General features: G+C 49.9%; 2 protein-coding genes across 6 annotated transcripts; one reads left to right on the top strand and one right to left on the bottom strand.

Annotated features, from left to right (window-relative positions):
- The first annotated feature begins 1,948 nt into the window (after positions 1 to 1,948).
- Positions 1,949 to 16,836, top strand: B4GALT2 (beta-1,4-galactosyltransferase 2). Of its 3 annotated transcripts, none has more exons than XM_084852742.1 (7): positions 1,949 to 2,233; positions 6,937 to 7,313; positions 9,418 to 9,653; positions 11,194 to 11,384; positions 12,500 to 12,622; positions 13,032 to 13,136; positions 15,305 to 16,836. In XM_084852742.1, exons 2-7 carry the CDS (start codon positions 7,004 to 7,006, stop codon positions 15,453 to 15,455), a joined length of 1,116 nt encoding a protein of 371 aa, XP_084708868.1. In that variant the 5' UTR covers positions 1,949 to 2,233; positions 6,937 to 7,003; the 3' UTR covers positions 15,456 to 16,836. The 3 variants fall into 3 exon arrangements, with proteins under 3 accessions (XP_084708868.1, XP_084708870.1, XP_084708869.1); XM_084852744.1 differs by having other exon boundaries at positions 13,032 to 13,144; XM_084852743.1 differs by lacking the exon at positions 12,500 to 12,622.
- Positions 16,837 to 17,095: 259 nt separating this feature from the next.
- Positions 17,096 to 22,572, bottom strand: LOC146348279 (von Willebrand factor C domain-containing protein 2-like). 3 transcript variants are annotated; one of them, XR_014790586.1, is made up of 4 exons: positions 21,789 to 22,332; positions 18,173 to 18,302; positions 17,421 to 17,755; positions 17,096 to 17,307 (listed from the first exon to the last, which is right to left on the bottom strand). XR_014790586.1 is itself a non-coding variant. In XM_084852750.1 (4 exons), exons 1-4 carry the CDS (start codon positions 22,149 to 22,151, stop codon positions 17,288 to 17,290), a joined length of 567 nt encoding a protein of 188 aa, XP_084708876.1. In that variant the 5' UTR covers positions 22,152 to 22,470; the 3' UTR covers positions 17,096 to 17,287. The 3 variants fall into 3 exon arrangements, 2 of the variants coding, with proteins under 2 accessions (XP_084708876.1, XP_084708875.1); XM_084852750.1 differs by having other exon boundaries at positions 17,096 to 17,317; positions 17,712 to 17,755; positions 21,789 to 22,470; XM_084852749.1 differs by having other exon boundaries at positions 17,096 to 17,755; positions 21,789 to 22,572.
- Positions 22,573 to 22,877: the final 305 nt, after the last annotated feature.

The following is a 22,877-nucleotide window of genomic DNA, read 5'->3' as shown; positions in this document are numbered from 1 at the left end:
ACAGGTTGGGAAACTGAGCATATGGGTCTCGGGGAAAAATATGGGCTTTTTTCCTGTTTTTGTTTCTAGGCCTTCACATTTCTATTAGTGCCTGATTACTGCGGCTAATGAATTATAGTAGTTGACAGGAAGGCCTGGCGTGCTATGGTCCATGGGGTCATGAAGAGTCGGACACGACTTAACGACTGAACAACAACAACATGCTTTATAAATTTTTGCACATTTTAATTGTTAATATCTTCCCCTCAAGTCTTACTGATATGGTGGTATACATATGTTAGAAATCAAGGGCACAGACCAGAGTGGAGTTGGACACACCTAGATCCCACCTGAATCTATGGGTCTGAAGAACACTTAGCTTTCCCTGGATGATGCCCAAATGGTCTATTTCCTTTCCATTCATGTGCTCAATTTGTAGTTACCCATTTGATAGCGCAAGGATCCCTCAGTAAAGAGGACATTTTGGGAATAGGCAGCAAATAGCCTTTTGTGTCCTTTGCTGGTGCTATTTTCTAGCTGGCCTAGAATTAAGACTTTAAGCTCCATGTAACCCTTGTGTAGGTGGCGCTGGCATCACCCCATCCTGCCCTTGGGGACAAGAAAGTTCCTCGCATCTCCATTTCCTTTCCAGGTGTTGGTGACAGACACACTCAAAAATTCTGGCTATGAGCCTGCTCAGTGGAAGATATAAGAGAGGGTGGCTGTGAGGCCAGGTTTAGAGGAAGCACTGCCATAGTAGTATCATGGGGGGGGGGGAGGTTCCTGCTGTCACTCCCACCTACAGCTCCCTGTCCATTTGAAGATCAAATACAGAGTAGAGAAGAAACACTGGGACACTGAATGCCCCCCCCCCCGCACCACCACCTCTCTCCTTCCCTTTAGGGTGCTATGAGATTCCCTTTAATTCTACAGAGCTGCAGGTTGGAAAAAGGCCAAAACCTCCCTCTTCATTGCATTTCACCAGATGGGCCCATGTTCCCTGTTGATGTTGGTTACCCTTGGCAACACCACCTTCAGGCTAAAATATGGCAGCCAGGACTAGTCAGTACTACACCTCATCAATGTAGAAAAGGATGTGATCGGTGCCAGTTCAACTGTACCATGTGCCAAAAGCAGACCAGTCTTGGGTCAGTCCATGGTCAGATGCACCCTCAAAGATTGCCCCCCACCCCAATCTACAATGCCACGCGATACGGATCAGGCTAGCACGATCTGTGCCACACTGGAAATGGAAACGATGGCCACTAGCCCATCTTAATTCCTGAACGTCAAAGCCCCGTGGAACACCAGTGCTTTCAGAATACCAAGCTAAATGTCCCTTCCCTTTTCAAAATTGGCAACGGCTTTCCACCACATTCCATACGTTCCTTATGTCTTTGTGACCCAGACAGTGGTTAATTTCTGGGTGGGGGAAGGGCGGGCTGGGCCAAGCAGAACCTGGGAGCTCTGCCCCTTAATTACAGGGACGAGAGGAGGGGGTATTTAGAAGTGAGGGAAAGACACTCTTTATGCGCTCAACGGCACTCTCTGTTGTGTCTTGGCGTACTCGGAGCTTCCAGAGCGGAAAATATGTTCCACAGGGCTGAATTCGCCTCATCTGAAGCGGCGCTCTGACTCAATTAAGACCTGCCGGAGCCTGCAGCCCGTCTATCTCATCCCCATCATGACTCCCCGGGGTGCGTGCGTGTGACACGGGCGGGTGGCTTCCACGGACCCTTTCTTGTTGCACAATCAAGACCCCCCGCCCCTTGTGGCCGGGGCTGAGATCCGGTGATGAATCTGGAACTCCACCAATGCCGAGGACGCTCGTGGAGGTTTCGATCGTCTCCCATGTGACTTCTTGGAGAGGATCCCCCAGTCCTGTTGCACTACGTGGGACTGAAGAGGGCGCCGGCGGCGGCGGCCTTGACAGGAAAGGCTGGAAGGGGCGGCCTGGGCGGCGCTGAGTGGGCCGGAGGCGGAGCTGCGGCTTGCGCGCCCCGGCAGGCCTGATCCGCTCCCCCGCCTGGCCGCCAGCCCGCCCTCCCGTCCGCCTCGGCTCCGGCGTGCTGCCCGGGATGGGGCGCAGGGGCCGCTGTTGCTGCTGGCCGAGCCGCCGCCCGCTCTGAGGCCGGGCCGGGCTGGGCTGGGCTGGGGCCGGGGGAGTCGCCGCGCCGTCCCCTGTGCCGCCCGGCCCGGGCACCGAGAGACAGCGGCACCAAGAGCGCACGGCGCGGCCGGGAACGAGCAGGCGGTGAGCGCGAGCGAGCGAGCGAGCGAGCGAGGGGGATGGGGAGCTCTAAACCGGCTCCTGGAGCCGGGATGGGGGGGGGGGGCAGCCGACCCAATGGCGGCGCGGGGAGGAGAGGGGGGAGACCCTGCCCTGCTCCGCTCCGCTCCTTCCTTTCCGGCCCGGCACCCTCCTTTTGTTGTCGCCGGAGAAGGGGACTGGGTGTGTTCCCAGCATGTCTGTCTTTCTGGTCCCCACAGCGAACCTTTCGAGTGCTCCATCCACTGCGCCCATCCCCTGGGCGCTGGGGCGCATCCCCAGGCGGGCGCATCCTTGGTCCCTCGGCTGTGTTTTGGTAGGATGCCTCCCTTGGGCAAAGCGGGCGTTGTGTGTGGACCTGTGATTTGTACATAGGTGTCTAAGCGGGGCGTAGATGGATGCTCCTATGGGTGCAAGTTCTTGAGTGCGTGCAGTATGAATGGGTGTTGCTAGGTACACAGTTATGCATTCATGTATCTTTACAGGCAGGTGTGTGTGTGTGAGTAAAGGTGTGCCTCCGTCTGTGCGTTTCTCTAAGATGCTGATACTCGAGCCCCTCCTCCAGCCAGCCTCCCCCGCTCCCTCCCCCAAGATGGCTCCTGCACAATCCCCAAGGCGCTTCTCCTAGCAGAGAAAGGCTGGGGTTGTGTCTGGGCGGCCCAGGAGTGGGGGTGGGCTCTGGCACCTGCTATGCAAGCTTATTCTCTCCCCCCTCCACTCACTCCTGCCATTTTTGGCAGGATCACTTTCGGGTTCTTATCCCTAGAGATTTTTGACAAGACAGGGAATTTTCTGTTCCAGGCAGGAGGGGATCCCTGGGGAAACAAAGCAGCCTTTCTCTTAGGAAAAGGCAAGAGGCAGCTGCTTTTAGGAGTGAGGGGCCTCGTAGTGAAGGTAACACAGAGGGGGAAATAATGGAGCGTGTGTATGTTTACCAGGCTGTGTGCTCTGTATGGAATAGAGCAGCCTTGTTGCCAGCATTTGGATTGATTTAGCAAAAGACTTAGCTGGCAGCAGCTTACCTTTCCTGGCATTGCCACTTGCCCATGGGTTTCTCCCAAGCCAAATGCTTTGTACACCTTGAGAGCCCACATGAGAATGGGGCCCAGCATTACAGTGCCTGGTCTGAACTGGTTTCCCTGGGACTGTTGTACCCTTAGATAGCCTGGAAAGGTGTGTGGCTGGAAAGCAGAGGGTTCTGCGCTGCCTGTGTTTTCCTACAAACATGTGTCACTCTCCTGTGTTCACAGGTAGGGACCTTTCCATACAGGTAACCACTTGAAATGTATATCCCAACCAAGTAGGGTTTGCGAGGAACGTCACTGACCTGCGGCTATGTTTTTGACTTCAGCTAAAACCTGAATTTTTCAACATGCCAACAAATTAGCTAAACACTGGTGTCTGCTCTCTGGTGATCACCAGATAGAAGGGAGGACTGAATTTCCAGTTAAATTATTCACAGCCATGGAGCAGCCCAGCTGCAGCCTGGCTCCATTAGCGTATTGTTAACATTGCAAAAAGCTCATCTCTTTGGCTGTGCTAACCTGTGTTTTGCACATCTTGCCTGCACTCTATTTGTGCAATGGGACATCAAGCTATATACTTAATTAAGGGGAAAAGGAGTGGACAGACTTCTGTGGGGGGAAACACGGTGAACCCTGTGATGTTTTTTAACCCTTCAGTGCTCAGTTTCTCCATCTCATTTAAGAGGCTTCTGCAGATCATGTTCAAGGGATAGGAATGGTGGCTAACAGCCCCTGCTTTGTGCATTAGTTTCACCAGGAGTCCTGTTTGCTATATGCCTTGCTGGGTGCACCACTTGATGATATCGGGGTGGCCAATTTGTTCCTCTGGAAGGTTCTGGAAAGTACTGGGGTGCCATTCTGGCAAACATCATGAAAAATAGCTTCTGTTGAGATTTTAGAATGCAGCTCTGTAATGTCGGTGGGCAAAGATAACTGGTCTATTGCTAGCTCCTAGTTAGCTACATGGCCCTGATGCAGGTATGTTGTCCTCAGCAGCCTGCTTCTGCTTGGAGCATGGCCCTTGTGCAACTGTGGTACAGGAGGTCTGTGAGTTTGGCAAGGCCATAGAGTACAGTTCAAAGAAGCTGCAAATTTTGAAATGGGGCTTTATTCCTCCTATGCTACATCAGAATACTGCTGGCTTTATTGTCTTCTACTGTTAAACTCTCCTCATTGTATGCTTTCCTGGGTGTGCCATAGTACTGGCAGCTAAAATATGTGAAGACTTGACTGGGAAATGATGCCAGATGCTTTACCCCTCCATGTTTATATTGTTCCTCTTCTCCTTGGACCCTCCTCACTGTGTCCTGGAAATGCTGAAGGATGCTTGGTACCCAGAAGGTTAGAAAGAAGAGAGAATTCCTTAAATTCTTGTGCCATTCTGTTGTATTCACAATCTACATAGTTCAGGAGTTGTAAAAAGCTGTAGTCTCTCTGTGGTGTTCTTGTTGTTTTTGCCCCATCATTTCAGCCTAGTCCACAGCTGATTATAAAAATTCCATGTAGATGGGAAAATTAGATATCAAGGGAAGCCTGTGTGCTCTCCCCTGACACAGACTTCCCTAACCTGGTGCCCTCCAAATGTGTTGGATTACAACTCCCAGCATCCCCAGCCAGCATCCCCTCATCCAACACATCAAGAAGACACGAGGTTAGGGAAGGCTGCCCTGACATCTAAATTTCTCTGGATATGGATTCCCTCCTCTCCATGGGAAAGCATTCAACCGTATCCTCAACCTGCAGGTCCAGCAATACAGTTTAGGACTGTATTAGGAGCAGTTTGATCTGCTATTTGTGTAAACTACACCTGAATAAAGTGAATCATTTAGTAATTGTGAATTTGGAGCTAGAGGGGTAGGTGGTGCTGATCAAATTATTAATATAAAATAAATATGGAGATGTGACCTTGGCAATACAGCTTTTGAAAAGAGTAACTGCTCCCAAATCCATCCTTACAATTTCTCCTAAGAGATCTGACACCCCGCTGCCCTTTCTCCGTACCACTGTCCCCCCTTCCAGATAAGGAGAAAGCTATATATCTCCATTTGCAATGATCACAGAAACCTCTATAGTACTTAGGCACAGAAAGAATGGGAGACATTTCATGGGGTTAAGGTATGCTGGTAAATGTATTGTATGCGCAGCTATTTGATATGCCAGGTGCTTCGTGACCAGCCCACTATGTGTGGAAATGAAATAGCTTATTATAACTTTCCTATGTATTAAGCTGAGAATCAGATGCCTTTCCATGTTGCTTGAAGTAATGTTACTGAAACTCCTCAATTCCCTTTTATCAATGGTAGTAAGTCCAGTGAAACTTTTTCATTTAATGGTCTTGTATTTTTATGTAGTCTATTGTTATGGAGGCTCCCTTCTCCATCGAACACAATCCTGCCAGGATACATACCCTTGTTCCTACCTCCTAAAATTTGCCACAATGACCAGAGGAGCAAATTATTTAAAGATGCTGATGCCTCACCTACAGAGGCTTGACCATGGCTTGCAAGTCATGATCAAGTCCCTGCAGCTGGAAGATGGGGCAAGTTGAGGCAAAAGAATCCTTCAGAAGTCTTGGCCTCCTGTGTTTTCTGTTCCGTTTGCTTGCTTTCTGCTATTATCCCGTGAATTCATTGTCAAAAGTGAGAGGGTGTCCTGCTGACAGGATCAGACACTCTGCACACATGTTCAATTATGCCTTGGTTCCAGCTTGCCTTTTTTTCCTCTGCAAAAATGTGGGACTCACAGCTTGGGACAGCAGGATTTCAAAGTGAAAGTAGAACAGGCACTCTTAACTATGCCTCATGTTGAGAATTATTCCCTTTCAAATGCTGCAGAACTGGTCCCTTTTCTGTTAACAAGTGACAGGTGATTGGTCTGCGTTGTCTTGCATGCATGTGTGTGTGTGTGCGTGTGCGTGCATGCGTGCGCGCGTCCCCCCCCCCCGTAGGTCTTTGAAGTTGCTAAGGGCTTAAAGAGATGACCAAATATGGAAAGGGGAGAGTGGCTGGGTCTGGTGGAGGGGGTGTCTTGTTCATAAAGAGCTAGGAGCTGGGTCTGGCTAATGTCTGAGCTGTCACTGGAGAGATAAGAGAGGCCCTGCTTCCTGGGAAAGGGACACAGTGTCTGCCTTGCTTTACTGGGAAGGCGCACTGTGTCTATCTTGGTTTATTCTGCACATGATTCTTATGTGTCCCCTTCCCAATGCTCCAGGGAGAACTCTTCATTTTTGTTGCTAAGGGCAGGAGGTAAGTGGGATGCCATCTCTTTCCTCCTTAATACCCCGTTGGATGGATGTCCTTGTTGGGAGCCAATCCTGCAGCCCTTTCCTATTGGTCCTTGGGCTGGGCTTCCTTCTGACCAGCTGCCAATATTGCTTTATGGAGGGAGAAAGGCCATCGGGGGAGTTTTAGATTGAAAGAGCTGATTGACATAGGTTAGAATCAATATCCATAGTATAAGCATGCAGAGTCATTGTGCCATAGGGTGGTGGTGGGATGGTTGTCCTTTCACCAGAAAGTGCTGTCCAAGTCAGTGGCCAGGACAGAGGGAATAGTGTTTGATTACTTTTGTTGTACACTTCAACGAAGTACATCTTAGAGGAGTGGGGGAATGATGTTGGTGGGGAAGTTATGTTTCCTGACTCCCTCCTCTTTCCCCCAATAGGCTCGGTGCCTGGGCCAGAGCCCCCTATGCTGTGCCCCCCTGATGCTGGCCAGCCTGTGTCCAGAAGATGAGCAGATTGCTGGTGGGGGTGACCCTGGAGAGGATCTGCAAAGCTGTTCTGCTCCTATGTTTACTGCACTTCCTCATCATCATGATCCTCTACTTCGATGTCTACGCCCAGCGCCTGGACTTTTTCAGCCGATTTAATGTGCGAAACTCCTCCCGCACGCTGCCCTATGTCAATGTTTCTCGGCCTAACAGCACTGCTGGGCCTCTGGGCCCTGAGCTCCTGGCCCCAAGTGCCAATTCTGTTGGCAGCAACAGCACCATCACCGAGAAGCCCTTACCACCCTGTCCAGAGGCGCCTCCTGGCCTAGGTGAGGTTGCAGAGGAGCCCTGCTTGCCTTGGCCCTGCTCTCAGAAAGGCCCTTCAGTGGTGACCCAGCATTACAGTGATTGGGTTTATCCCCGCCTTGCTTGTCACCTGTTGTTTTCTCTCTCGGTTCCTGTCAGTGTAATATGACAAGTAGCCTCTAGTTTCAGATACAGGAAGGAACTGGAAGATCTAGGAATCTGCAAGAAAGGCTTGGTATTGGAAATCATGGACGCTATGCCCTCTAATAGAAAACCCAGCCCTGTAGTGAAGGCACAGTTGAAAATATGTGGGCCACATTTGTTGAAAGATAGTGAATTAAGGAATACTTTGAGTGACATTTTCAGTGGTCAGACAGTGGAAATAGAGATGTAAAACATCTGGAAATTTTGAGGTCATGGAAAAGAATTGGGTTTTTAAAAAAAAATGAAAATTTTTGAAAAATTGAGAAATCAGCAGTACTTATTATTTTAGCACTCTTTACAGATCTGAAGTCACTTTGTTGCTTTAAGACAGCCTTCCCCAACATGGTGCCCTCCAGATATTTTGGACTTCAGCTCCCATCAACCTAGGCAGCGTGGCCAATGGTCAGGAATGCTGAGCACTGTAGTCCAAAACATCCGGAGGGCACCAGGTTGGGGAGGGCTGCTTGAGGAACATAAAGCAGCCTTTCTGTTCCTGAAGTTATTTTATGTATGACTTAATTTGCTCATAAAATTATCATTATGTTTTAAAACTTTTAAAAGTAAACTCAGTAAATTTGTAATTATTGTCTGAATAGATTAGAACTACATTAAATGACTGCTACAGTATCAGGAACACAGGACTGTATAGAACAAAACCCAAACTGTCAATAATGCACATTTACTGTCAAGAATGCACAGTGGTGACTCTACTCACGTATTGGGAATCTGAACATAAATGTCTATCAGTAAAATATACTTTAGATCACTAATTTTAATAAGGAATGAAAGAACTAACTCTGCTGGGAATCTTACAGAGAGGATTAAAACATATATTTTTCCCCATGGCTTCATTATTTCCAGACATGTTACATCTCTAGTCTTTCTATAAAAGTGTTCTTATTACATAGTTTTTAGAAATCATTGGGGGGAGTAAAGGCTAGGTAACAATAAAGGCTGGGTAACAATATACACATACTTTGTCTTAAATTCTAAATAAAATATTTCATAGTCCAAAGCTATTCATTTTTTCCAGTTGGGGGGGGGGGGCGGACAGTCCTTGGGGGAAAAAACGGGGATAAATGTTTTTTTCCCAAATTTTTCCAGGTTTTTTCCAGGTCTTCACATCTCTAAGTGGAAACTTTCTACCTTAGACCAGGGTTGGGTAGGCAGTAGATCTCCAGATGTTTTGAACTTCAACTCCTAGCATTCCTGATCAGTGGCTATGCTGACATGAGCTTCTGAGAGTTGAAGAACCAAACATCTGGAGATCTACCATCTGCCCACCCTTGCCTCAGACAACTCCCTGCCTCTCCCCACCCCACACCCCATTGGTCTCTCCCTTCTTCAATAGTTTGTAGTTCCTGTCTTGCTACATTTTCTGTCCTCCCATTCTCAGATACAAAGGTAGTGGCCAGTGATTACACTTCTCCCCACCCTTGTCTAAGAAATGGGTCCTGCCATTATGAGAAAGCCACCTGTGTCCTCAAGCCCTACACGCCTGTCTTTTCTCAAGGTTTGCTGAGCCATTCAGTGTTTCCTTGGCACTTCCTTGGAATAAGTGATTGTACCTGCCCCATACCCATTCCTATGCCTGTTGATAATCCTGCCTGGTTCTCAGGACAAGTCTGAGCCACTTGATACAACTCTGAGTCACTGGGGCAGCTTACAACAGGTCAGCTTGTGAAGATATATCTATATCGAAGTCTTGTTTGGGTATGTGGGTTAACTATGCTTTGATTATTTGCTGCCTCTGTGCAGGCCTGATGAGTTTGGGCCCTTAGTTTTCTTTGCTGAACCTTTCTAGACAAGGCCCTGTCACCTTGGATAATGAAAGTGGTGTGGCCTCCTTGAGGCATGTGAGCCCTGAGGCTGTACTTGACTTGGGAGGCTGATACATAGATAATGGAGTCCTTTCTCCTGCAGTGGGCCGGCTCCTGATCGAGTTCAGCTCTCCCATAAGCATGGAGAGGGTGCAGCGAGAGAACCCAGATGTGCAGGAAGGTGGCAAGTACTCACCCCCAGACTGCGTGCCTCGCCAGAAAGTGGCCATCCTCATCCCTTTCCGCCACCGTGAGCACCACCTCAAGTACTGGCTGCACTACCTACACCCAATCCTACGACGCCAGAAGGTGTCCTATGGCATCTATATCATTAACCAGGTATGTGGGGAGGGAAGACCTGGGGAGAGAAGGATGGTTGGTTTTAGGTGTTGAACCTCAGACCTGGGGGCCAAATCTAGCCCTCCTGGGGTCCCAATCCAACCTGCCAGGGTTGCCCAGATATCCATGCCCCCTTCCCACATCAACAAATGGTTTCCACTTTTCACCCACTGCCCACTCTCTCTCCCCCTCATTCCTATGGTGGCTTCCCAGTTTTTGTGTGGCTTTCCCCCCATCCTAAAAGATTGAGATGCCTCTCCTAAGGCTTAGTTACTGGCAGTGAGAGCTTTAAGTTAAAACATGCTAGTGTTTTTGGCCCTGCCCATTTTGCCTTTGGCCCCACCCCCTAGCCTTCAGCCCCTGAGAGGTTCTTCAAAACTGAATTCTGCCCTAAGGATGAAAGAGGTTCTGCATCCCTAGTTTAGAACATAGTGCTCTCCAGAGGAAGATTGTTCATCATGAAAATCTACCCTGACTAGAAATGAGCAAGAGTAGGCAACCTGTGGCCCTATGCAGCCCACGACCTAATATCAAAAGCTCCTGAAACAATCTGTATCGACCTGGCAACAGTGGCGTGTCTCTTCCCCAGGGAGGGAGAGAGAGCGGGGAGGAGAAGATAGAGAAGCGATACTGGAAAGAGAAAGGAAAAAGGGGCGTCAAACATACAGAGAGAGAGAAAGGGGGAGTGTCAGAAGGAGAGAGAGAGAGAGAGAGAGAGAGAGAGAGAAGGCAAAAGCCCAGTTTTGGCTTTGGCCCCTGTCCATCACTGGCTTTGCCTTGTCCACAGCTGGCATGTGACCCCAACAGACTACCCTAGAGGGTAGGGTATTTTCTACCTAGAGGGTATTTTCTCACATGAAAATAGTTCCCCATCCGTGAAGTAGAGGTTTCCTGCTTTGGGGGCAAGCAGTGTGTTGGCCTTTGATACCTTTCTATGACTTACCAATGGGCCATGGCTATTGCATTTAAGGGTAAGTGTGGAGTGCCAGAGTGATGCTTCTCACTTGCTCATTTTGCAAAATTTCAAGCCTCCTGTCTGATGTGATGACAGATCTGAAATATTATAGGTGGTGCTTTGCAAGTGGTTAAGACGCTGAACTGCAGACTGGAAGGTCGGCAGGACAGCAGTTCGAGACCCGAGTGCTGCGTGACGGAGTGAGCTCCCGTCTTCAGTCCCAGCTTCTGCCAACCTAGCAGTTCTAAAGCAAGAAATTGCAAGTAGATAAATAGGTACCACCTCGGCGGGAAAGGTAACAGCGTTCCGTGCACCTCGGTGTTCAGTCATGCTGGCCACATGACCACGGAAGTGTCTTCGGACAGCGCTGGCTCTTCAGCTTAGAAACGGGGATGAGCACCGCACCCTAGAGTCGGACACGACTGGTTGGGGACACCTTTACCTTTTTTTAAGTTTTGGAAAAATAGGGGGAAATCTAGGATCTTCTTTATAATGAAAATAACTAGAGAGAGGCAGGCCAGAAATGCTACGTAAGAGTAACATGCTAGTTGGACTGACCCTTTCCTTGATCATTGTTTCATACAGTTTGGGGAAGATACCTTTAATCGAGCCAAGCTGTTGAATGTGGGCTTCCTGGAAGCCCTGCGAGATGATGAGAGCTATGACTGCTTCATCTTCAGTGATGTTGATCTTGTGCCCATGGATGACCGGAATCTCTATCGCTGTTATGATCAGCCCCGGCACTTTGCTGTTGCCATGGATAAGTTTGGTTTCCGGTGAGTGAATGAGTGGACTGGATGTCTCCTTGCCAAATGCTTTGTACTGCACTAAGTTGTGTTGAGAATTGCACTACACTACTCCAATAACTGGCTTTATATGTTATCTTATTCTGAGTGATGCCAACAATTCACAGATTCTTTTCTGTCTGCCCACTAGTTAGTTTCAAAACCAGCTCTTTGGGATCTCATCCAGAGGTCTTCTCCCAGTCTGCTACATAATATCATCTTAATAAGAAATTAAAGGTGTGGCTTCATGCATTTCAATCTTTTCTGAGATGCCAATGGCCCTCTGAAATTGTTCAGAGAGTCAGGGGAAAGTGAAAACAGGGATCCAATCTTTTTGCACATATAACTTACCTTACCAGTGTAGTATACCTAAATCTGTCTGCTTGGAGAATCTCTGGAGAGGAGTATCCCTCCTGCACAGGGTGCTTTCTTGCACACTTTGTGGTCTGGGCCTTGTGGAGGCCTGCAGGCTGTGACTTCTTCTCATCCAGAATGCAGCATATAGGATCTTTCTCATTCTTATGGCCCCATTTTACATTTCTCTAAAGCATTTACAAGTTTTCTGTGATTAGACATATATATCCTTTGCTGCCTCTTATGTGAGTTGCTGAAGCATTCCAGGGATGTACTTGTGATACTTCATTATGGAGTGGACACTTGCAAAACCTATGTGCTGGTGACATAAGCAAGCAGGCAGGATAGTTCATGTTGTAAAGCTCAGCCCATTGGGGTCTCCTACCTGCCAAACTAAGCAAGGTAAGACTCATAGGGCACAGTGTGTGTAAAATGGTATCTTGGAGTTCAGCTAAGGCAGCTTCCCCAGCCTGGTACCCTCCAGCCATCCTGGCTGTGTATTATGGGAGTTGTGGTCCCCCACCTGGAGGGTACCAGGTGGGGAAGGCTAAGCTAAGGAGATGGAAAATTGGGAAGGATGTAGGGAGGGCATGATATGGTGGGAGCAATGGATGAGGTGGTTGGCATCACATGGTTGACTTGGAAGCAGGGGTTTAAATTGCAGCAGGACTGGCTTGGACCATCCACATTCCGTGCTCCTGAACCCATTCCTGGCTTGACTGATCCCCATCTCTCCTGCTTGTCCCCTGCAGGCTGCCATACTCTGGCTACTTTGGAGGTGTCTCTGGCCTGAGCAAGACACAGTTTCTGAAGATCAATGGCTTCCCTAACGAGTACTGGGGCTGGGGTGGGGAAGATGACGACATCTTTAACCGGTGCGTGAGAGGCTGGAATGTTGGGCCAAGCCTAGCCAACGCTTGTTGCAATAGTCATGTAGTCTGTCTTTCCATGTGGTGTCTGCTGGGAATGCTTGGACTGGCAGGGGTGGGATAGCTGTGCAAATGATAACTGCCGGTAAATAGTAACTACCTTTTCTGCAACTACATTCCCAAGTTTGACAGAGGAGGGCACAGGCACGCAGCTGTTCAGCAGCATATAACAAGGCCAAATAGAAGACTTGTGCCTATCATCTGTGGAGCCAAAGCTCTGAAAACCATGAGTGGGTGGAGTGCGGGTATGATGAGTGGAGAGTAAGGACTGCTTTATTTAGAGAGAGGTCAGAACAAAGATTTGTTTTAAACCCACCTTTTGCTGATCTCTGTGCTGTAATTTTTCTTTGGGCAGGATCTCGCTTAATGGCATGAAGGTGTCACGTCCTGATGCCCGCATTGGGCGCTACCGCATGATCAAGCATGAGCGTGACAGACACAATGAGCCCAATCCCCAGCGGTAAGAGAGTGAGTGCGCATACTGGCTCCCTACATGAAAGCTTCCACAAAATCTCTGCATCATTTCCAGTCCACATACAGCCTACAAGCCCCATCTTCAGCAGGAGAATAATTTTCCAAATTCATCTGCCCTTTGTTGCATTCCACAAAGTGAGATGTGTGCTGTGCGTGCTATTTCCAGAGGAATAGCCATGTTAGTCTGTTGCAGCAGAAACAGCGAAGAGTCTTGTGGCACCTTAAAGACAAACAAACGTATTAGGATGAAGTGGACAGTGTTCATGAAAGCTTATGCCGTAATAAATGTGTTAGCATATAAGGTGCCACAAGATGCATACCTTTGTGTCTCCTCCCCATAGCATGCGCATGAAACCAACGTCCCTCACAGTTTTCTGTTGCTGTGCATTCTCCTCCTTCCAATTCCACCCTGATTTCAGTTCTGCCCTCTGCCACCCCTTACTCCCAATAACCACAGATACGAATCCCAGCCCTGCACCAGGCATGTTTGATTAAACCCATGCTTTATTGATGCTAGACAGTGAAGAAGAAAGGTGCCTGTACCCTGGCATTTACTATTTACAACAGGGGTGGGCATCATGCAACCCCTGGCCCTTTTTGCAACCAAAATATGGCAGCATGGCAGCATAAAGGGTAGATTTTTCCTTGGGTTCCAGAAAACAGGCCAGGGTTTGCTGCAGAAAGTCAGCAGCACATCAGCAAAAATGGGCCAGTGTGTCCTTGTTCTAAAGGCCTTTGGGCAGCAAATTCACCAGTGTATTTGGGTGCAGGGGGCAAGACTGGGACTCCTAGAGGTTTCCCACCTCTGATCTAGAACCAGAAACATGCCACACCTAGCAGTGCAGGTACTTGTCAAGGGCTCCTTGGAGGCGCTCTCAGTCTAATCCAGTAGCCAAGTCCAGACACAGACAAAGGGATTCCTTTCAAAGCTTTATTCTTCTTTTACAACTTAACAACTCTACAGGTAGCAACTAGATCTGAGCAGCAGAGTACCTATGCCCTAAGTTGAAACAGTTGGTCCCCGTTTGAAAGGGAATTACTGGCAGACCCCTGAACTTAAGGACTAGGGAGAGTCCCTCCCCTTTTCCCTTGGATCCTCGGGGCGCAGCCGTTGTTTGCGCGCCAACCGGGCACTGCGCCTCCTTTCCGCGCCCTCCATCTGGCGCCGCTCTCTGCGTCTGCGTCGCACATCCACCAAGTCTGCTATCTGTGCTTGATCACTCCCTGGACTGCTTTCTAATCTAGGAATGCTGGTGGGAGGAATCTCCGTCAGCCGTTGGTCCTGGGAAAGAGGAGCGCGCTCCTCTCCCAGGAGCGACTGCTCTTCCTCAGAATCAGAACTACTCTGGGATTCTATGGGCTCAGTGTCCACCCTGACAGTATTCTGGTTTCTGAGTCATTTGAGGGCAATACGCTTCCCACATCTTCATGAGACCCTGGCTGTCAATAGCACATCAATATTCACTTGAAAATGGAGGGACTAACTTCCTGTCTGCTTTGATGCTCTAAAGTCACTATCCTAAACCTTTCAGCCTCCCATTATGACGTGCCTTCCAAGCACAGGGTATCACTTCACAGAGATTCTTGTTTTGGCTTCTTCCCACAGGTCTGAGGGGCTGTAGCAAAGCACCTGCTTTGCATCCAGAAGGTCCCGAGTTCAATCCCCAGCATCGCCAGATAGGGCTAGAAAAATTCCTGCCTGAAACCCTGGGGTGCCATTGCCAGTCAGAGTTGACAATACTGGGCTAGATGGACCAAAGGTCTGACTCTGTATAAGGCAGCTTCCTGTCTTCCTTGGTCTTGGCTGTAAATGTGTTACCCGAGACATTCAGCCTGAAGGACTGTGGATAGTGACACTGTCCGTGTGTTCAGAGGAAACAATTTAGTTTTCTGCAGTCTCATGCAGTGGGAATGAGATAATCATAAAATACTTTGTACACTGGAAAAGGTACATAGAGCTTGCTATATTGTTCCTCAGTAATTTCTTATGTAAGGCACTAACTCAAAGTCCCTCCAATGGCCCGGGGTCCTGTTAGATCTTCCATTTCATTAATTTGAGGGATGGTTGATAAATGTAGCATGCACTGGAGTTAGCTTAACTGATAAGGTCTAGTTTTATCTATAAGGTGAGATTCTCTCTGGTTCTCCTGGCAGGTTCACCAAAATCCAGAATACCAAGGTGACCATGAAACGTGATGGCATCGGCTCCCTGCAGTACCGCCTGGTGGAGACGTTTCGCTGTCCCATGTACACCAACGTAACTGTGGAGATTGGCAGGCCACCACCACGCCCCCCTCGGGGTTGACTCTTTGCTGCTTAGCCCAGCCCATGGCCCATGCATGAGGAGCTGTGTGGATCCCAGTCCTGACTGGTTCAGAGGACTGTGTCCTGGCTCGGAGGACCTGTCTACCTCCTTCGTGAGGATGGGGGAAAAGGCCAAGAATGCCTTTGGCTGAAGCCCATCTCCTTATCACCAGTCGGTTCTCCACAGTGTCCTTCACGGGTTGGAGAACGAATGTGAGTGTGGTGTGGTGCCTGGCTCAGGGCTTGGGGGTTCTGAGTACAACCAAGCCCCATTCCTGGCTGGAAGGTGCCAAGAGCAGAGGAAGCCTAGGGAAGGTTCTTGACTCTCTGTATGACTCCGGCAGAGCCCATCCTCCCCCTGGTCTCTTTGCTGGGCTGCGTTTCATAAGGATTCCAGAAGGACAGTAATTGCTCTTTTTTTCCTCTCTCCGCCTGCAAGATTACTGCCTTTTGAGCCTTCCTTCCAGGGCATGGCCTGGTGTTATGACAACTGCCAGCTCACAAGGGGTAAAGGTGGTTCACTTGTGCCCAGTTGAGGAGAGCTCCATCCAAGGAGAAGCTCTAATGGGCCTGGCCACTGCTGCCCGCCTACATTCATGGCTTGGTGCTGTCCCCTGCTGGGCCCTGGATGTCACTTCTGGCTCCAGTAACACAGGGGTGTTTTATACAAACCCTCATTAGAATACTTGAGTGCTTCCTGGGTTCATGTGGCATGCAGCCTGTCTGGCAAGGGGTGCAACAGGCACTTCTTCCTGGCCGTGTTTGCTCTTCTGCCCGTGGATGGGGCAGGTTGGTTGGTAAGGCAGTTGCCCTTCTCAGCAAGGTTGATTCATGATGTGGCATGGCCTACTCTGGGGTGGGCTTGCTTCTCCTTTTCATAGGCACTATGGATCTCTGGCCATCGCTACAGAACAGAGGAAGGCAGAGTTGGCTTCCTGTTGTTTCCCTCGATCCACCACCATAACCAACCAACCCCCCTCACCCCGCAATCCTACCATCCCTCCTCCATCTGCCAGGCAACCTGCTCTTGACCACTCATGCTGCCCTCCTTGTCCAGCTGCCATCTGCCATTGCCTCAGGCCGGGCCCCTGGGTCTGTCTGCTCATGACACATGGTGGCCCTGTGCCTAGTACCTGGAGCTAGAAAGCTGCTGGTGTCCCTCGATTCTGGTTATGGTGCCTGGCAGGTAGAATCTCCTGCATCTGTCCACTTTGGGGTGGCAGCTGGGCCAGGCTTGATGCCAGGCCCCAGCCTGTTGCACAGCCCAGGTGTTGGTGACTTTTGTACATTTGAATGTTTTGATCCCTTTTCAAGCCTATGGTGAATGCAGCACTGGTCACTCTGATCAGACTTTTGTATTCAGTAAAGTTTCAAAACTTGGAGACTCCTTCCTTGTGCACAGAACTGGGATAGTGGATAGAGGGACATCATGACAGGGGCAGGTTTATACCATCTACATTCTCCCCTTCTCATACTCATCTTTGCTAGATCCAAATCGCAGAATTACAGGCAAGGCCCTTTCCAATGGCATTGCAACTTATCACATGCTCCCATCTTGTTTACCTGTAGCAGAGGCTGGGTTACCTGGCCTAAGAAACCGTGTGCATAACCATTCAGCCCAAGAAGCAAGAGAACACTATTCTACAAGGATCCTTTATTGTTACATGTTCCAGGTCTACACACAGGTGAAACTGTTCCAGAGGAAAGAGCTCAGCAAAAGATGCTGTGTTTGATCAGAGCTGGAGTAGAACTGATGGGAATCCTGGGTGGGCATTGGGAGGGTGATTCCTTAAAGAAAGGAAAACATGAAGGAGTGCTGGCAATCTGCTTGTCCTATGATCTACTCCCATGCACTAGAGCAGCCTTCTCCAGCTTGATGCCCCCCCCCCCCCCGAGTGTTGGACTCCAACTCTCAGCATTCCCAGGTGGCAGCTCTCCAGATTGAGGAAGGCTGCTCTAGATATGCCTAGGAGAAAGACAGCGGATCTGGATTAGAGGCTAGGATTGCATGTGGTTGGAAGGGGGTAGGTTGAGGCTGAGCTGAGGCTTGTTGGTTAGATCAGAAGCTTAAAGAGATTGAGGAATGGCTGAGGAACTGCTCAAAGTCCAATGGAACTCAAGCTTGGTGTCCAGCTGTAGCCCGGCATCCCCGTAGCCGCTCACATTTGGCTAAGCGGTTTCCTTCCCAGTAGCCAGCATCCAGGCCATCATGACAACGGCAACGGGTGCAGGGGCCCACCCAGATGCTCTCTCCAGCAGGAATGATGCGGCGCTGGCTCCCATCCACATAACAGTTGGGCCCTATGGAGATATGAGTGTGTATTAGAATCAGGTTAACATTTAGTTCGCAGAAGTCTCGCCAAATCCCAGAAACAGAAATGTCAGGCAGTTCAAGAGTCTGGACAATTCTCCAGTAACTGCACTTCAACCCCACACCCACCCCTACAGGGAACTCACCTGGCATCTATCTCAGCCCAGACTCTGTGCTAGAGGCTGTTCTTCCATTGTGTCAGGCAGGCATTTTTCATCCTCCTGTTACAGAATTTCTGCTGACTCCTTTAAGATGAGGTGCTTGCAAATGTCCCTGACCAGTGCTAAGCCCTCCCCTTCCTGGCTCTGTTAGGCCAGGGGCCCTCAGCATGTCAGAGACAGAGAGCAGGATATCCCCCCACCCCCTTTTCTGTCCTACAGGAGGACAGGCAGGACTCCATTTCTCACCATCCTTGCAGGTGGGGCAGCAGTGGCTCTTCTCATAGATGGGATTGACGCAGGGTGGCGGGGCGCAGTCTGCCACTAGGCAGCGGGCAATGCCATCTAGATCGCAGGTGCACTGCTCACACTCTGAGGGCTGTGGGAGAAAAAGGTTGGTCAGCAGGGCAGGGCTGCTTTCAACTGCACTTCTACATAAAAAGCCACATTGGGCACACCATGATGATGCGCCTTGGTGCAAATTGCCACAAGGGTGGTTTCACAGCGGAGGCTGGTGGCGCTAATGTCAGTGGGGCAGTGAATCCACTCCGGGTTTCAGTCAGAGCTCTACAGGAGCTGTCCATGGGGCTTCACACCTTGGATAGCTCCTTTAGAGTTCTGACTGAAACCCAGAGTGGATTCACCACTCTACTGAGATTGGAACCACCAGCCTCCACTGCATATTACAGAAGAGACCAGATTCTGCAATTCCACAGTGTGTCACTGTCAACCGTGTGTTTTTTCTGTAACCTAGAAAGGGAGATATGTGTACGCAAGTGGGTGGGAAACACATGCCAGAGAGACCCAATTGGCTGCGGCTCTTGGCTGCACGTTTGGATACCTGTGTCGCTGCCTCCAGTATCAGGGAAAAGGTGCATCAGTGCACAAAGGAAATCCAATCTGAGCATGGAGAAAAGGTGAGTAAGAGGGTGGGGAACCAATAGAGGTGTTTAAAACTATGCATTAGAAAAAAGTATTGTGTTCTATTGCTGTAACCCAGGGTCATCCAATGAAGCTGAATGATGGGAAATTCAGGACATATACAAAGAAGTACTTCTTCACACAATGCATACTTACACCATGGAGTCTGCTAACACAAGATGTAGCATTGGCCACCAACTTTACAGAGGGATTAGACAAATTCATGAAGGATAAGGTTATCAAAGGCTACTAGTTATGATGCCTATATATTGCCTCCAGGATTAGAGGTGATATGCCTATAGAATCATAGGGTTGGAAGGAGCCTACAAGGCCACTGAGTCCAACCCCCTGCTCAATGCAGGAAGCCTGATTCCCAGGCAGTCTCCCATCCAAGTACTAACCAGGGCTGACCCTGCTTAGCTTCCAAGATCAGATGAGAACAGGCGCATCCAGCCCATGTATGCCAGTTGCTGGGGAATGCAGGCAGGAGGGTGTTGTTGCACTCATGTCCTGCTTGTGGGCTTCCCAGGGGCATCTGGATGGCCACTGTGGGAACAGAATGCTGGACTAGACAGGGCTTTGGTCTGATCCAGCACAGATCTTCCATGCAATGGCCCACCTTTTTCCATAATGTGTCAAGCGTTCCCAACTGAATGCATGGTCATGACAGTACTAGGATTATACCATCAGAGGGTGCTATCAACCAAGACTTGATTGATTCCATTTATGTGAAATGAAAGCCTCTATCCTGATCTCTCTTGAGTGCATGTAGCTGGCCAGTTGAGGCACTAGCTGCTAGCTCATACACCCAATCATTGTGGCTAACCACTGGGGGAATCTGCTGATTATTAGAAAAGGCTGGAGCGAAAATAGTGTTCCTATGGTGAATATGGGGGTGGGCAGATAATTGCCCCAGATAAGGCAAAGGAGCCTTCAGGAATCCCAATGTGCAAAAAAGGCCCATGACTATGAGGGCTAAGCCCTCCAGGAATCCATCACCAGATCAAGCTCCTACTTAAAATAGCCAACAAAGGATGGCATAATTTTTAGCCCCTTTATCTGTTTACTAGCAGAACCTGAGGCCAATACTAACCAAGCCAAACAATAATGAAGAAAAACAGAAGACCATAATGAAGAAAGTTAGAAGACCATGATCCCATCTAGTCTTGAATCCTATTCTCTGGTCCCCTTTGTCCCCTTCTTGCTGGCTGGCATCCCCACCGAAGGAGAATGTCCCCAGATTTCACCTCTTTATGTGAAATTTCCTCAGTCCAGAACCAACAGGATGGCTGTCTGAACTCGCACCTCCAGTTTGGGTGATCAGCAGGTCTGGGAAGTCATTAAATTAGGCTGTTCAAGTGGTTGGTAGTCAAAATATTGGCTGCTTGTTACAGGTAACTTGCCACTTGACAGAATTACAAAACTGGAAGAGACCTCAACTTAAAAAAAGAATGTGTCTAAATTGTTTAGAATCTTCTTAAAAACTCCAAAGGGGAATCCACAATTATTTTGGCACATTCTTGCCTTGTTCTTACTATCAGTATATACAGATTAAGGTTTTCCCTTCCTAATGTGTCCCTTTCTTATCTTTCTTGGGGTTTTTTGGAAATTAAAGATTAACCACCAGTTCAGTCACAGTGGAATTCTACACGTGTCTACTCAAAAGTAAATCCCACTGAGTTCAATGGGGCTTACTCCAAAATACATGTGCTTAGGTTTGCAGGCCTAATCACAGTTTTCCTCAGAGGATTTTTTTTTAATCCATTCAAATCCAAATCCCAGTACTCACGTGCAAATGAAAGGTATCCTGGTTCCAGGAGCTGCTGTGTTAAGGGCAGTCATGCGATGCTTTATCCACACCCCAGAGTCTGGGATCTAGATCAGCCAAATCTGGCCATCACTAGGGCATGGGAGTGGAGAATTAATGGGATGGGAAGCAATTGTCTTAAGGCAAGTTAGGCCCCAGATGTTCATCTCAGAATCTCTGCCTTTCAAAGGAATTTAAGTATGAATAAGTCAACAGGTAAATGGGAGAGGCCAGGGAATATCTAGTCATCAAAGACAGAGCACAGGGAATCCCAGGTCAGTGTGGTCTTCTGGATAACAGGGGTAATTCATTTAGAAACAACAACCCCCACCCCGGTGAGCTACAAGGACTGGCCCTTTCCTCTTCAATGCACCTGTTTTTGCAAACACTAAATTTACACTAAAGATATGGAACGCAGTAATGGAGTAGGCTTTGATCTTCCACCTGCGGCCTCTGGGGCAGGACCTGACTCCTTTAGGCTAGTGCAGGCTTTGTGCCAGAAACTCCTCCCCTTCCTCCCACCCCCCATTACTCAACTCAGCCATGACAGAAATTGTTTGGTCTGACTCAGTTCCTAAAATATAATTTTAGCAGTGATTGGCAACAGCGAGAAGAAAGGTGCTGAACTGGCCAGTGTCAGGCCTAAGAAACGGATGAAGCTGAACGGTCCAAGGAGACAGCCAATAATGCTCTCTTTTGACTTCAATGTAGTCAAAGAGCTTTGACATTAAGGGTGCATGCTTATAGGTCCTCCAGCTTCACAGAGCAATCTTGACCAGGTGCTTCTCATCCATGATGGCTCAAAAACCATTTCTCCGTTTCGTTTTAATTTTTCTTTTGCTCCAGCCAAACATCGAAGAAATATCAAAGACAGAGGAAGGGGCGGGGCGAGCCAGGATTCCTCCTTTCAGTCTCTTACCATCCCACCTAGGTCTCCTTTTGAGAACAAGATTCAAAGGGCAGAAGTGAGTGTTTGTGGCTCTTACATCGGTCCTTTCTTAGCAGGATTCACCTGGTTAGGAAGATTCTCATGGTCAGGGTTCCTGCCCATCATCACCCATCTGTCCCGCTGCTGGTCACTTCTCCTGCACCCCCATGCCGCCTGCCTGCTAATGTTCATGTGGATGGAAGCCTTACCTGGAAGTGCTGCCCCAACTCGTACACCTGCCCACGGTGCTCGCAGCCAGCCCGTTCACAGCGCGGACAGCAGTCGCTGGGGTAGTGGCTGACGTGAATGCAGGCGGGGGGCAGAGCGGTGCAATCCGTGCGGGCACAAGCGGGTCCTTCGGCCGTGCACTCACACTGGGTACAGTGGTCACTGTCCAGGAAATACCACTCGCCCACGTAGTAGAGGCTCCCGTTGGCCTCGCAGGTGCTAACTGGCCCCGCCAGCCCTGGCATGGGCGGCAGCAGCAGCAGCAGCGCCAGGCTCAGCTGTGCCAGAGGAATGGGCATCGCCAAAGTCCAGGGGCCGCGCCAGGGGCATACGCTGGGGGTCATGGGGGCGGAGGCGCGGAGCAGACGAGCGGGAGGCGAGCGCAGGAGAGGCGGTGGCGGGGCGAGTGGGCATTCAGTCTGCCGGCCGGAGGGTCTCGCACTTGCGGCTGAGAACCGCCCTGGCCAGCAGCGAAGCGCGCCTCGCCCTTCGTGGGGGCGCCGCCGGCGCCTCCTGCCGCCCCGGCCCGCCCTTAATGAGATCCGAGCCCGCCCAGGGGGCACAGCGCCCCCTCCCCAACGGGCGGCGGGAACTGGGCGAGGGGAGGGACCAGCTGCATCGCCTCCCGCCCCCTGCGCCTCCCGCGGAGCCTCCCTGCGCGCTCCCCCGCCCCGCCCTCGGGGCCTGCTCGGAGCCAGCCCCCCCGAACTTCCGCGCTCACCCCGGTAGCGAACGCTGCGCCCCCCCAGGCTGAATGCCAGCGCTAGACCTACTCAGAGTAGGTCCATCGGAACGAATGGGGTTTAAGGTCGCCATGACGTGAGTCGCAGTCGTTTCAGTGGGTCCCCTGGAGTTCACCTCCAGTTCCCAGCCCTTGTCGCCTTCAGCGCGCGCGCTCAGCCCGACAAAGGGCCTCCTTTCTCGGTCCGAGAAACATTAATTGCCCGAGGAAGAAGTTTAGCAACTATGTTGCCAAGGCGTAAATGAGGTGGGACCCGCCCCGGATGAATAATACCTATTTTATGCGCGCGCGCGCGCGTACATAACACCCCCGTGTGAGCTTTGCCGCG

Source organism: Heloderma suspectum, chromosome 4 (assembly GCF_057233095.1).
Source record: "Heloderma suspectum isolate Gila_16-S chromosome 4, 16-S_ref, whole genome shotgun sequence".
NCBI classification, from domain to species: Eukaryota; Metazoa; Chordata; class Lepidosauria; order Squamata; family Helodermatidae; genus Heloderma; species Heloderma suspectum.
Note: the sequence above shows the minus strand (reverse complement) of the source record. Positions and strands in the feature narration are given on the sequence as shown.

What these genes read in the sequence shown, in the direction of transcription:
- B4GALT2 (XM_084852742.1), top strand. Translation starts at nt 7,004, where the DNA reads ATGAGCAGATTGCTGGTGGGGGTGACCCTGGAGAGGATCTGCAAAGCT. An exon ending in AGAGGCGCCTCCTGGCCTAG is followed by an intron (nt 7,314 to 9,417) that starts GTGAGGTTGCAG and finishes TTTCTCCTGCAG; the next exon opens with TGGGCCGGCTCCTGATCGAG. An exon ending in GCATCTATATCATTAACCAG is followed by an intron (nt 9,654 to 11,193) that starts GTATGTGGGGAG and finishes TGTTTCATACAG; the next exon opens with TTTGGGGAAGATACCTTTAA.
- LOC146348279 (XM_084852749.1), bottom strand. Translation starts at nt 22,151, where the DNA reads ATGACCCCCAGCGTATGCCCCTGGCGCGGCCCCTGGACTTTGGCGATG. An exon ending in AGTTGGGGCAGCACTTCCAG is followed by an intron (nt 18,303 to 21,788) that starts GTAAGGCTTCCA and finishes TTTCTCCCACAG; the next exon opens with CCCTCAGAGTGTGAGCAGTG. An exon ending in CTGCCCCACCTGCAAGGATG is followed by an intron (nt 17,756 to 18,172) that starts GTGAGAAATGGA and finishes ATATCTCCATAG; the next exon opens with GGCCCAACTGTTATGTGGAT.